The sequence below is a fragment of the Paralichthys olivaceus genome, chromosome 14 (assembly GCF_024713975.1).
Source record: "Paralichthys olivaceus isolate ysfri-2021 chromosome 14, ASM2471397v2, whole genome shotgun sequence".
Taxonomy (NCBI): Eukaryota; Metazoa; Chordata; class Actinopteri; order Pleuronectiformes; family Paralichthyidae; genus Paralichthys; species Paralichthys olivaceus.
The window spans coordinates 24,775,066-24,789,618 of NC_091106.1; the positions used below are offsets into that span (position 1 = coordinate 24,775,066).

At 44.5% G+C, this 14,553-nt stretch overlaps 1 protein-coding gene across 2 annotated transcripts; it reads right to left on the reverse strand.

The window, feature by feature from the left end:
• Window positions 1-749: 749 nt before the first annotated feature.
• znf318 (zinc finger protein 318) lies at window positions 750-12,263 on the reverse strand. Of its 2 annotated transcripts, none has more exons than XM_069538728.1 (11): window positions 11,854-12,263; window positions 11,018-11,127; window positions 9,814-10,411; window positions 8,460-9,636; window positions 8,196-8,302; window positions 8,013-8,112; window positions 7,606-7,913; window positions 6,054-6,251; window positions 5,832-5,925; window positions 5,247-5,365; window positions 750-4,344 (listed from the first exon to the last, which is right to left on the reverse strand). In XM_069538728.1, the coding sequence occupies exons 1-11, from the start codon at window positions 12,109-12,111 to the stop codon at window positions 1,948-1,950; spliced, it is 5,466 nt and encodes a 1,821-aa protein (XP_069394829.1). In that variant the 5' UTR covers window positions 12,112-12,263; the 3' UTR covers window positions 750-1,947. The 2 variants fall into 2 exon arrangements, with proteins under 2 accessions (XP_069394829.1, XP_069394831.1); XM_069538730.1 differs by having other exon boundaries at window positions 6,054-6,248; window positions 11,854-12,256.
• Window positions 12,264-14,553: the final 2,290 nt, after the last annotated feature.

Below are 14,553 nucleotides of genomic sequence, written 5' to 3' on the forward strand. Positions count from 1 at the left end.
GGTCAAGAAAAGGTGTGAAGGAGAAGCTGTAAGGAGTTAGGAGAGGAATTAGAAAAGGAGAACCACTATGTGGAGACAATCAGCCTCCACTTACACTCTGTTTTCTTCAAATACAACTTTATTTATAAAAGTTCTGCACAAAACGTACTGTGCTGAAGGAAGTTATATAAAGTTTTCAGTTTTAAACATAAAGACACATCCTGAAAAAATGTTTTCAGTTCATACAGAGAAAACATTTAATAACAGTGACTCACAGGAAATAACAATAAGAGGGTCAGATGTTTCCTCTGCTAAAGGAGATAAGTTAGGAAGCATCGAGGCTCCATTCATTTCATAAAGGATGGTCTGATGTTTCCTCTGCTAAAGGAGATAAGTTAGGAACCGTTGAAGCTTCTTTCCTCATTATTTAGAGGATTCAAACAGTCACTGATCATCTTTATATACTTTTACATTTTTATGTTTAAAGGTTAATTCTGCAACTTATCCTCATATGTCACATATCAGACCTGTTATATATGTTGATGAGTTCTAACATCAATAAACCTTTAGTTTCAAATCAAGATAAAGGTGCGTTTGATTTGTTCACCTCCTCTTAAAACCTTTAATATTTTTACCTTCGGTTACAGGTGATGAAGATGTTGGCTGTAATCTTCCTTCTTCCTTTTTTTTTTAATACTTTTAAATAAAACTGAGAACAGACAAAATCTGAAATGTTTTTATCATTTGATCAAAGATTCACACTGAGCCTCTTCCTGTTTTCACTTACTTTTAATAAAACTTTACATAAAGCAACAGGTTTTACAAGACGAGCAGTTTTTCCTATTTTAACACATCAACACGACAGAGAACATACGACTGCTACGGCTGCTCCAATTGGTCCGTGACAACATCTTGTCATCCAGCGACTTAACAGAAGACAATGAGTAAAAAGGAGGAGGGGCTACAGGGCGTTACCTGCAGGAGGAGGAGCTACAGGACATTACATTCAGGAGCAGAAACGAGGAGAACGTGATAGCGCTGCAATCTTTAAAGGAACAGTCCCACATTTTAGATATTTGTCAGGGTATGTCTGAGGAGCCTGGAATACAAGAAATGACCAAAAGTATTTGGACAGCAGAGCACTGAAGCTGAACATGTTTTTAGACAAACCTTCAGGTTCCACGTGTTTATAGAATCAAACAGTCAACATGAATCTGACTATGAACTAACCTGTGTCCTGTAATTAACAAGAACAAATCATATTGAAAGAACAACTAAATACATCTGGAAAGTTTTATGTAATCAAATTGTTTTATTTGTGCTGTTAAACCTGCAACAAACACACTGCAGCTGTCCACACACTTTTGGCCATATAGTTCAACCATTAAAACCACACTGAAGAGTTTCTCTGTCTGTCAAGCTAACGATGATTTTGATTAATTATAAGAAAATGCTTGGTTCCAATGATTCAAGACAAATAAAATAAACTGATCTTTAAGAGGAAGTGAAGAAAACTAATTCTCAGATTATCAGGTTTTAATTACTAACTTCATTAACTGCGTAATAAACCTCAGAAAGGAATTAAGGGTAGAATTAAAGTCCTTTTTTCAAACCACATTTTTTATATAAGAACATTTTTTAAATGTAGATTGACCAATTTATGATTAATCAGGTGTTTTATGATGTTGTTAGAACACACTTGTTCACAGGATCAATACACTGGTGAGAACCAGAGCAGCAGCAAGTCGTTCACTCAAGGCTCAATCTCCTGAGACAAGATTCTTCTGGATCCCCTGGCAAACCTGAGTCATGTGACTCTAGAGAAGACACCAACTGGTCCTTTCAACAGATGAAGTGTTTTAAGAGTCGTGATTCTCACATGCAGCAGAACTTCGATGAATCGTGAATCACAGATAAAGTGTTCATAACCCCCTCTCCCTCCATAGATCACATCAGGTCCAGTTAACTCTACTCAAAGTTAAAATCATACTCAAAGTCCAGGGAGGTCATGTCAGAGGGGAGGCCGAGTGTTTCAGTAGTGATCTCCATCACCTGAGGGTCTCCCTCACTGGGGTTCCCCTCCTCTGACTGAGACCCAGTGTCTGGGTCTGACGTGTCCAGGCTTTTTGGGTCTGAAGCTGCTGATTCAGAGTTCCCTGAAGCCATCTCAGATTGTAACTCAAACTGGCCCCGCTGTTGCTGCTGCCGCCGAGTCTGGTATCTGGTTTGGGATCGAGTTTGTCTGACGGGGCAGGGGGCAGGGGGAGTTTTCTTGCATCTAGTTTTGGGGCTTGGTTTGGGTTCAGGTTCTAGAGTAGTATCAGGATTGGTCTCTGTATGAGACTGGGTGTCCTGCTCTGGTTTCAGCAGAGTATGAGGGGTTGAATCTGGCTCAGCAGGTTCAGTTTGTAGGGGAATTTGGGACTTGTTTTGAGGTACACTCCGAGGCTCTATCTGAGCTGATGGAGTCAGTTTTGGTTGAGTTGTTGGTGAAGGTGTTTCAGATAGAACCTCCTCTGGTGTTGGAGCAAGGCCAGACTTCAAGGACCAAACTGAAGCAATCTGAATTTCAGATTTTAGCTGGGATTGTGAACTTGGTGAGGAACTGGTTGAGTCTGGTTGTGGCGATGTTTGGACGTCAGTTGTAGGTTGGACCTGGGTTTGGGCTGGAGGCTGAGGCTGTAGATTTACTGCTTGCGGAGCTGGAAGTAGACTTTCATATGTGCTACTCTTGTCAGCTTTGGAGTCTGATTTGGTGATGGAAGAAGGACCCGATTGGCTAATGCCACTGTAAAAGATGCCAAATAATTCCCTGGCTTTGGCTGCAGCCAGGTTACTCTTAAGTTTCTCAGATTTCTGAACTCTGTCACTCATTTTCATAAAAGGTGGAGGCTTGACGAACACAGTACGAGTCTGCTCATTCTCTGGGACACCAGGAGCAGCAACGTCAGACACTATCTTTACCATTGATTGTGGAGGTTTGGCCTCCGAGTCTGTAGACCTGGCCTGAGTCTGTGTGGTCTTAGCCGGAGTGGGAGTGGTCTTAGCCTCAGCCGGTGTGGGCTTAGCCTCAGTTGACAATGGTGCAGAAACAGGTGGTACAGGTTTAACCTCAATTTGTGATTGTCTGGACACTGGCAATGGAAGTCCAGCTTCTAATGGTTTAGGTGGAGATTTACCTTCCAGTAGTGCGTTTTGAGCACTTAGAGCTTTCGAGAGACCATCAGAGAACAGCGGCAGTTCTTTTAGAGGGGGTCCTTGTAAAGTTGTGTTTTGGGGTCTGATCGAGAGAAAGGTATTCAGAGGTGCAGGTTTACCCATCATGGTCGTCTTCCTCAGGACTGCAGCAGGGGCTGGGAGGTTGGGCCTGATTCTTCCCCGGTTGGTTCCATTGGAAACCCAAGGAGTAGGCGTTGGTTGGTTACCCCCGAGCTTCTCTGCAATCTCTTTCGCGACAGCCACAGATTTAGCAAAAGAATCCTCTACAGAGACTAGCTGTAGGCTTGCAGCCGCTTCATCCTCCTTGATGAACTCAGCAGCAATTTTCTCAGCCACCTTTGTCAGCGTGTTCTCCTTCTTCTTCCAAGTGAACTTTCCAAATGTTGGGGCTGTGACTGCAGGGCCGGGCTTGCCAGCCTCCAGGCTCTGTTTGCGGAGCTTGGCCCTCATGGCAGGGCTAGGACCACAGAAGATTTTGGGTGGGTCATAGGGCTTTGGTGGAGGTTCAGGTTTGATGGCCTCTGGTTTTCCTTCTGGTTTTCCAAGCTCAGGCTTTTTAAACGCTTCTCTCCGAGTCTTGGGGTTCCCTTCATCTCGTTCTCTGTCATATTTGGATCTGGAGTCTGGAGGATATTTATTGTATTTATACTTTTCTTCATCATCTCTTAAACCATATTTTGGGCGATCATCATATCTGTCATCGTTGTCCTTGCGATGCCGGTAACGATGCTCCTCTTCTTTGCTGTTTCTGTATCGGTCACCCCTCTCCTCTTCGCTGTAACGGTATTTATCATCCCTTTTGTTGTATTTATAGTTTTCGTCCTCAACTTTCTTACTGTAAGATCGCTCCTCTTCCAGATTCTTGCTACTTTTAAAATCCTCCCCTGTCGTGTTGTCTTTCAGTCTGTCATCCTCGTCCTCCTTTTTGAATTTAGATTTTTCTTCCTTCAAAGCAGCATCGTCGTCTTCTTTCTTTTTCTCCTTGTCTTTCTTCTCTTTTTTGTGTTTGGACTTTTCCTCCTTGTCTTTGTGGCTTTTCTCATCGTCGTCATGCTTGCGTTTCTTTCCACTTGTGTCTAAGGCCAGTCCCGCCTGCCGATCCAGGTTCCTTCTCTGTTCGTACAGCGGATTCTCATACATTTGTTTCTGGTGAACAAGGCATCAAGATATAAAATTAAGAGACAGTGAAGATGATGTACAAAAAAAAACAAACAAACACAGCAGAGTCTTTTTTAACTTGATTTGATCAGAACATGAGTAATTGCTCTGGTGTATGATTTAGTGACATCTAGTGGTTAAGTTACAGATTACAACCAAGAGTTTGATTAAAGGTATAGTCCACTGAAAAATGTAATTGTACACATTATCTACTCACCACTATGCCCTTGGAGGGGGGGTGAAGTGTTTGAGTCCACAAAACACAAGGAGTTTCAAGGGTAAACAGAGTTGAAGCAGAATCCAATACAATTGAAGACAATAGTGACCAAAGCTTCAGACGTAATAAAACAACAGAAAAAACATATGATGCCTCCATACTGCTCCTGTGGTGTCCACAGGCCCCGACATTCATATTTGAGTTTAAACATCCTTTGTTTTAATCCTAAATATCCGCTACCGTAAGTAGCGAAGCCAACAGACGTAGCCACACAATAATGTGTCCAAGCGTCTGCGAACGCACCAGATAGGAAGATATCAGTGGACTTTTAGGTTTGAAACTTGAATGTTGGTTGATGACACCACAGGAGCTGGATGGAGGATTTCATGACACCACAGGAGCTGGATGAAGGACTGTTATGTTTTTTTGCTGTTGTCTTATTACATCTAAAGAATCAGTCACCAGCTATTTCAGTTGTGTTGGATTCTGCCCTAACGCTGTTTACCCCTGAGACTCCAGAAGTGTTTTGTGGACTCAAACACTTCACCACCCCCCCTTTTTTTTCGGTGAAGTATCCCTTCAAGATGGTTCGATGAACAAAGCCACATTCCTCAACTGCACTTAAACTTGAATTTTAAAATATATAAAAAATCTTTAAAAAACGTTCAAATACCTTGTATTTGTCATTGTGAGCATGTGTGGTGACGTGCTCCTCTGCACAGATGGCATCTCCATAAAACTCTTTACATAGCAGGCAGAAGAATCCTCTGACGGGCTGCAAGAACTCTGAACCTGCAGCAAAACACACAAACCACAGACTGAACCCACAGACAGTAAAAAAAAAAAAGTGTCAATCATGTTTACCTGGTGGATATCTTTTTTCAAAACTTCAACGTCAGGACAGGAGAGGGTTAGTGCTCTGACATCTGACTGTGAAATTTTGAAGTAATTGATGATAAAGAGTGGAGACGTTTTATTTAGGAGGAATAACTGGAGGAAATGTGTTTCATCTGCTCAGTGACAGCAAACATATGAACACTGATGAGCAGTCAAACACATTTCCTGCCTTCATCTGATGGACACACATGATACTAATGACAGGTGAGGACAGACATCTCCTTTGGTTCCATGTTTTCATTAACAGATCCACACTGAGTTCCACCTGGAAGCGGAAGATGACTAACAACATTCAGCAGATCGCAGAAACAGCAGCATTACCATGGTGTCTGAGGGAACTGATGGTTGGCACTACAAGTACCTTTGGCAGGTTTGGTCAGTTTCTCTTCCGGCGGCGTGTTCTTGGTGATTTTGGTGGAAGTAGAGGCCCAGGGCCGGTTGTACGGGTCAAGAGTCTGTGGAAAGAAAAGGAAACGTAAAGGATAAAAACAAAATGTCCAGTCCTCGTAAAATTAAATGAATTAAATTGGATCAGTCTTATAAAGTGAGATAACATATCTTATGCATTACGCATTTTACGAACCTTTCGGTGAGTTTTGCTTTGCAAGTGCGTGAAAAAATCAAACATGGAGCCAGATGTGACGTTACAGTTTTTGCACCAGTGGTTCCCAGCATCATAGTATTCAAAAGGCTCCGGTGGAGGGGTCTCAGGTGGGGCGCTGACAGGTGGCTTAATGGGTGACGCTCTTGGCGACATTGATGGCGGTGCTGCTGAGGTCTGCTAGAAAACAAGGATGAAGGAAAGTCAACATGGCAGGTGATGAACAGTCAGGATTCACTCCCACAGAAACATTCAGAGAAAGAACAAGTTCATCTGGAAAACAAGAAGAGAAAGTTTCTTACCTTGAGCGACTTCCAGACTCCAACGTGTTTACTCAGTAAATCCGTCGCTTTTAAGACCAACGACAACGTGTATTGTGAAGTTTCCGATTCCCTTGTTTTTGATATCTTGAGTCATTTGGTATTTTAATGAACTGAAGACACAGTTCAAACATCAAAGTCTGAATTCACCAGTTTAAAACTTCTGTCTGAATAAAGTCACTAATTTGAATGATCGATCAATGTTCCCAATCTAATCAATGTTTATCGATTTGTCCTTGAGCTGATCAACAGAATAAATCACCTGTTCTTAATGTAAATCTTGAAAATCTTGCAGTCTGTGTGGGCTCAAGCTGACTCACTGTTCACCCGAGATCAGTGTGTTCGTCTCTGTGCATCTGATTCTAGATCTAGGAAACAGACTAGTAGTGATCAGACTTTATCTTATATACGGAGACAATTCAAGTCTTTTACTGTGAAATTTGACAACAGGAAGTGAAGAAGAATAACTGAGGAAATGAACCCATGCTGCCTTTTTTACTCTGATAACAGAGCTGAACACAGCTGAACACTACGCACATACACACATGACGCTGCGTCCAGCCGCCATCAACAAACAACAAGCGACCTAAAACAAAGGACTTCAGTTGAGTTCAGGTCATAGTTGTTTTGATCAGGTCGAACAATAATCACTCAGATCAATAAACACCATTCATGATATAAAACATTTTTAAAGGGATGTGATGATGTGATGGGATGATGTGTTGAGATGTGATGATGTAATGTGGTGATGCGATGTGGTGATGCAATGATGAGCTGTGGTGATGTGATGATGTAATGTGATGATGTAATGTGGTGATGTAATGATGAGCTGTAATGATGTGATGTGATGATGAGCTTTAATGATGAGATGTGGTGATGAGCTTTAATGATGAGATGTGATGATGAGATGTGATGATGTGTTGATGAGCTTTAATGATGAGATGTGATGATGAGCTGTAATGATGTGATGTAGTGATGAGCTTTAATGATGAGATGTGGTGATGAGCTTTAATGATGAGATGTGGTGATGAGATGTGGTGATGAGATGTGGTGATGAGATGTGGTGATGAGATGTGGAGATGAGATGTGATGATGTGATGATGTGATGTGGTGATGGGCTGTGTTGATGTGTGACAATGACCTCTGATGTCGACCTGTGGTGATTATTTATGTTCAGTCATATTTCCTGTTAATTCCTCCACAGGTGTTTCTACCTTTAACGTGGAGCTGCTGGAAGCCTGTTGTGCCTCTGGACTCCTCTCAGCCTCCCGTCTCTTCTTCTCTGGCGACTGAAAGCTCTGGTCTTCAGTGGGTTTGCTAACCCTGCGGGGCCGGTCGGCTGTGCTGAGGCCAAGGATGAGCGCTACTTTGTCGATCTCGTTACGATTCTTCTCGGCAGCCTCATGCTCCTTGCGGAGGTTGGAGATCTGAGTCATGACCTCCTCCTGCAGTCGACTGATCTCCTGCAGCAGAGGGTCTTTGTGACCTTCTTTCTCCCGGCGCTTCTTTCTCAAGAGCTCACCTGTAACACAAAGCAGCAGTCAGCCACCCAAAGGTCACATCATTGATGTTGGTAGTGTGTGAATAAACAAGTGGTTTCAGGTCAATCATGTGAACTGACCCTGTTGCTTTCTGAGTCTCTCCAGCTCCTTCATCAGATAATCCTTCTTCTTCATCCTCACCTCCCGCTCCTGTTTCAGCTTCTCCCGCTCCTCCAGAACCTGAACACAAGAGCAGAAACACTTCCTGTTTCATGTCTTCATACCCGGTGTGTAAAAGTGTCGCACCCTGACGTGAGTCGAACCTTTTGTTTCTGACTCTCGTTGTTCTGCTCCTCAGACACTTCCCTGTCATAGCTGCTGAGTTTTGAGATGCTCTTCTCTCTGTCCTGAGCTAACGTCTTCACCAAACCTTTGGACAGAAACAAAACTACCATGAAGATGATGATGAAGACAACCCTGCTTCTGTTCAAACATCTCAACACATTCACACCTTTCACTCTCAAATCTGCTGGAATAAAGAGAAAAAGCGGAATATTCCTTTAATATTGATCACTGATTAGACTGACCTTTGGCCCCTGGCTCAGAGGTGAGTTTATGGTACGGCTGAGCAGTAGGGAACTCGTCAGATCCAGTCCGGGGGGGCAGGGTAATGTTAGGGGGCGGGTACAGTGGCGGCCACTGCTGGTGCATGTAGGGCAGGTAGTTTCCGTACTGGCCATAACCTGGTGGGGGGTAATTAGGGGGCATCATGCCATGGACCTGTGGGGGGGGGTAGGTAGGTATGGGCACCCCAGAATGAGAAGGGAGGGTCTGGGGGTCAGGGATTTGTGGCAGAAGTTGATTGTGTGCCTGCGACGCTGTGACGTTCTGTTCGACCTTTGTCTCGTCTTTGACAGATTTGATTGGAGCCGACTTCCTGCAGCTTTCATTGCTGCTCCAACTCTTCCCCCGTTTACCACCCCAGCTGCGACTCCTGCTCCTGCTACTGCTGCTGGAGCTGCCGCTCCTGCTCGGCCTCCTGCGGCCCTGGCTGCCGTTTGAGCTGTCAGAGGAGTACCGCCTGCGACGCGTGGGCGTCTTCACAGGCTTGTTTCCATGGAGACGCTCCTTGGTTCTGGCAGCCATCTTGCTGATCTCTGTGACACCCAAGTCGAGTCCAATGGTCTTCAGCAGGTCCTGGATCTTCTCATACTCCTCCAGTGACTCTGTACCTGAGGGGTGGGCGGGGTTTGACACCTGGACTGTGGGGTTCTGGTCCAGGCTGATAATGGGACGGTTGGCCTTCCTTGGGTCCGGCTCCTTTGTGGTGGATGTGGCCTGAAGGTGAGATGAGGCCCCTGTGGGGGGGCCAAAGGTCTGACCGATGGTGGCTTTTGTTGGGGGGTAATCTCCGTACAGTGCCTCCTCCGTCACGTCTCCATACATATCAAGCCCATGGTGACGGACCGGTTCGGACACTGGTGGAGGTTTGGGCTCCTCAGAGTCTCCGTACAGGAACTTCTCCTCATCATCAATGTCGTCCACGGCCTTCATCTGGGTCTTGACCCCTGCCCCCTCCAATAGGTTGAGGATTTCTTTGATCTCAGTCTCGAAGCCAGCACGATGAACCGTCTGTGGGTCAGACCGCAGCTCTGACAAAACGGACGCTACCATGTGAGGTTCCATGCCTTTAACCGCTTGCAGCAGCTGGTCAGCCACACAAGACACGTTGGAGCCGTCGAGGCCTCGGGGGGAGTCTACATTCTGAAAAAGAAACAAGCAAAAAGCTCAGATAAGATGTTTCTTCTCTAAAAGATGTTAGCTTGTTTTGCACTGTCTCCATGGAAACAACCTTGGTATGTAACATGTGAATGTATGCAAATGCTTCTGTGGGTTCTGTGAAGTTGGAGTCAGTGAGTGTGTTTTCTATTAGCATCCTACCCGGATCGATGGCGAATCATTGCGTTTCTTCAGGATGGATTTTGTCGGCAGGCTCAGTATCTCCTCCAGCTCTTTCCGGCGTCGAGCCATCTCCAGCTCTTTAAAGCCTTTCTTGTATCTTTCATCTCCACTGTGGCTGCGGCTGCTCGAGATTGAGCTGGAGCTGCTGCTCACACTGCGACTCTTACTACGGCCACGACTCACTACTTTGCTAAAACTCCTGCCTCTAGAACGGGACCTGGATCTAGACCTGCTGAAAGCACGACTCTTGCTCCGACCTCGGGTCTTGGTCCTGTTTCGATCGGGACTACAGCTCTGGCTGCGGGGCCGACTCTTGCTCCGACCTCGACTCTTGGCCCGGCTTCGGTCCGGACTCCGGCTGCGGGGCCGACTCTTACTCCGACCTCGACTCTTGGCGCTGCTTCGTTCAGGACTCCGGCTCTGGCTGCGGGGCCGACTCTTGCTCCGACCTCGACTCTTGGCCCGGCTTCTGTCTGGACTGCGATCTGGACTGTGGCCCCGGCTTCTGTCTGGACTGCGGTCTGGACTGCGGCCCCTGCTTCGGCCCTGCTCATACTCAGGTCGAGCAGGGAAGTCTCTGCAGAGAAAGACAAGATGCTCAGAATGACTCAACAAGCAGTTTTTGATGTTCCTTAAAAACGTCAGTTTCTACGATGAAGGAAAACCTAATTCATTCTCATTAAACATGCGTTTAGAGAAATTTGTATCCGTATTTTTTTTTAACAAAACAACTAGTAGTAAGTAGCTCTCTCGTGCAACACTGTTTACACCTGAGACTCCAGAAGTGTTTTGTGGACTGTAAACGTGATCACATGATCTCTGCAGTAGAGTTGATACATCACTTCCGGTCTCTGTCTGCTGCACCCGGCTGCTCCACCTCTCACCTGAAGAATGACGAGGATTTGATGCTGAAGTGAACGAGTCTGTGCAGAAAACCTGCTGTGGTGTTGTTTAGGTGTGAAACACAAACTGCAGGTAAAATCTGTATTAAATTCTCCGGACTCTGAAGATGGCTATAGCAACCAGGTCACCTCGCTGTCTCCACAAAATGACTGCACACTTATGTACAGCGGTCTGAAGCACCACCCAGAGGCTGTGGCTGCAAGTTGTCTCTTTTTAAAAATTTTTTAAACCTGTTCCTCACATCCATCAGAATGTGAGTTAATGGATCTTTTAAGCTTACCTGTCATGATGGCGTGAAGGGGCAGAGCCAGACCCCGATGTCAGCTCGTTGCCAACAGTGATAACCAGGTTGTGGTCAAGGGGAATTGGCCCGCGTGGTGACAGAGACCTCTGCAACATAAAACCATAAACATTCAAACTGGGAACAACTGCTTTATACATGATCCAGAACATCTCAGACATGATGAGCAGTGTTTCAACCTGTTCACGATGCCCAGGTGAGGTCAGAGGTCATTGTTAAGGATCATGTTACAAAACATGAAACAGACTGTTTACATGTGTGAGTCACATGATTGATCTCAGGAAACTGATTTAGACCAGTGAAGACGAATCTGTTTCCTTTTCTCATTGAATCAAACCAGAAAAACAACTCAATTAAAATCTGTTGATTCTCTGGGAATCAGTTAAGTAAAGTAGATGTTTTAAAATCATTTCAACGTGTTTTTACTCCAGAAACAGTTTGTAAACTGTAGTTTGATGAAGAGGTGGCGAAGGGGCGGGTGTTTGAACTAAGTAACTGTTCACAGAGGCCCCTCCCACCACAGCTGTGCCTTTTCTTATGTGTGTTTATTTAATTTTAAGAACATAGATCACTTAATGTGATTCATTGGTGTTTGTATGTTCATACACGTGTGTGTGTTGCTGTTTTGCTTGTAATGTCTTCAGTTTTGGGGGGGGGGGGGGGGCACCCAAATGGCAGCAGCGGCGGCCCGGCACTGATCATCAGTAGTTGGTGCTGTCACATAAAAAAACTTAATATATGATTGTAGATTATAAAACACGATCGACAAACACCAGCCTTTCTGTCAGAGCCCGACTGGAGCCCGGATAACTCACCTCCCTTGGCGGACCTCCTGCCCAGTGCTCCGCGCCTCTGTGGCTCCCAGAGCCGGGGGAAGGGTACCTCCTGCGTGGCGGGGACCGGCGGTATGAGTCCGGTTGACCGTGCTCGTGGAAGCCGTGGTGGTACGGAGGTCTGGGCCGGCTCCTGTCGTCTCTGTAGTCCGGAGCCGGGTAAGGCCGAGGAGGCCGCGGTCCTCGGCCTTCGAAAGGCGGCGGGTAGCCTCCCCTCGGCGGAGGCCGACCACGGTACATGTCCTCCCGAAGATGCTAAGCGGCTCCTCGCGGTGAAGATTCAAACACAACAAGATTTTGTCCACGAGGCTCAAAACAAAGATTTTAACCGTGAGCCATTAACAACTTCTTCTTCTTTTTCCTGGGTCTCTTAGCTTCCTGCTGCGTCACCGCCACCTGCTGGATGGAGGGAGAACAGGCTGGGTGTGGGCGGAGTCAGATGTTTGACTCCACCCACGCTGAGTCCATCAGATGACTTCCTGTTAGATTTACTCAAAAGCACCACCTAGTGGCGGAGGCCATGCAGCACATATGAACACTGCTCTGTAAGTAGTCACACCAGGATATTTATACATATTTATATTTGTCACATACTCATCGCCTGCGTTTAAAGAAATAAGGTATAACTAAAATTTAACTGAATTCAAAAAACAAAAACCTAAAACCATCGACAGTGATATGTTGACGTTTCTCTCTTGTGACAAATGTACTTCTTGTAAGTCGCTTTGGACAAAAGCGTCTGCTAAATGCCCTAATTGTAAATGTAAATGTAAAACAAATAAAAAATTGTAACATTGTTACAATTTTTTTTCGATGAACAGACCTGGAGTCTCATTTATAAAACAGTACGTGGAATTCATGCTAAAAGCGTACTTGCCACCAAAGCTGGAAATGGCGTACGCAAAAGAAAATTCAGTTTTATCACCTGAACACAATGTTCACTATAAAAATCACTCCTGGAAACGTTTGTACGTGAATCTGCCTCATGCCCCACCCTCGACACGCCTACATTCAACTATAAATGGTCAATGCAAAGCACCTCATGAATATTAAATTCTCCTGCTGACCAATGGGTCTTCACAATTGCAGGATTCTTAAATTCAGAGACAGCTGTGATGTCCCCAATGAAGAGTTTAACAGAATTATTATTTTGTGTTTGTACTGGGATGGTTCAGTTCCGTCAGTCGATCTAATACTGGACTCAGTTCAGCACGAAGATCCCAGATCTACAGAATCTATATCAGCTGATCAGTCATCACTGGACCCTTGTTTCCTCCTCATCCTTCCATTTGCGTGCATCCATCACACAGCGTCACGCACGAGTCTCTGCAGCATTTATATATTCAGAGTGGACCGATGACTTCACACTGTGTATCTAACCTCCACTCTGGGAGATTATTTGAAAGTAAATAAGTTTCTTTATTTTAGTGAGTGACCTCCAGTGCGCTCTGTGCGCCTCATGGCACAGTCATGTTCACACACTCTTCCCTAATGATACACGCACAGTGTTGGAAGATATTAAAACTATTAATGATGTTTAATGGTTCTGAACGTAATTTGCTGTAAATTGTGTTATATCTTTTTCAGTTGAAGGTTCTAATGGAACAGTTCTGTCACGAGAGCTCAACTAACGCCGTTGGTTTAATTGTAAATGATGAAGTGGATCAATAATCTGCTTCAGTTAACCATCTCACGTCTGCATCGTCACTTTCCCGTCTCCAAAATGTTCGTATGCACTATATAAATAAGGCCCCAGAACTGTACATACGTACATAAAATACGTACATGGAACCCTTTATGTTTATGTTTAAGTTTCAAAAGGACAACAAGGTTGTCTGTGTGTAAGTGGTGGACAAACAGAATTTGAGAGCCTTTGCTTCATTTGAGGAGCACTCGTGAAACCTTTATATACAGTCTATGCGTGAAACTTATTTTTGTGGAGTTGACTCCAACCTTTTTTTTTTGTTATAAACGTGGGACCTGTCTTTGATCTCTTTACTGGAGCGGGTTTCACTCAAAGCACACTATTCTTGTCAGTATCTCGAGGTGAGATGAGGAAAATATTCTGATATAAGTAAAATGTCACACAAGCCACTGTACAAATAGCAATGGCTGTAACGTAAATAGACATCAGACTTATGTCAAAAGGCTGCGAATAAGGTTGATATGTGAAAACAGGAATCACATTATACTTTTTTTTATGTATAGGGCAATTGAAGAAACTTTATTGATAATTTTTAGTACTCATTGTAAATCGCTTTGAATAAAAGCGGCAGCTTAATGACATGTAATGTAAGGTAATAGTATAATAAGGCCTCTACAAACTTCTCCCATTTGGATAAGGGTTAGTTATAACAAATACATTTGTTTGTAATTGACATTAGACCATCTCCTTCTGGGGGTTATAGATGATAGAGATATTCTCAGAAAGCTGTTTATGTACGTATGTCGCCAAAGCACTTCTCAGGGATTAACAGTGTAGCAGCAGAATCCAAACTGCACCTCTACCATCAAACTACAGTTTACAAACTGCTTCTGTAGTAAAAACATGTTTAATGATCACTGCACACAAACTGTTGCCCAACGGTATGCGCGATAGCATCACTACTTCTGTCAGTGGACATTTAGGCTAAAAACTTGGTGTAAATGAAGCCGTTTCAAGTTGAATATGAATGTCGGGGC

Bases quoted from the DNA above. Each gene is read 5' to 3' on its own strand.
- znf318 (XM_069538728.1), bottom strand. From the start codon at position 12,111: ATGTACCGTGGTCGGCCTCCGCCGAGGGGAGGCTACCCGCCGCCTTTC. The intron at 9,637-9,813 runs GTAGGATGCTAA...TTTCTTTTTCAG, and splicing joins ATGATTCGCCATCGATCCGG to AATGTAGACTCCCCCCGAGG. The intron at 8,303-8,459 runs GTCAGTCTAATC...TTCTGTCCAAAG, and splicing joins CTCTGAGCCAGGGGCCAAAG to GTTTGGTGAAGACGTTAGCT.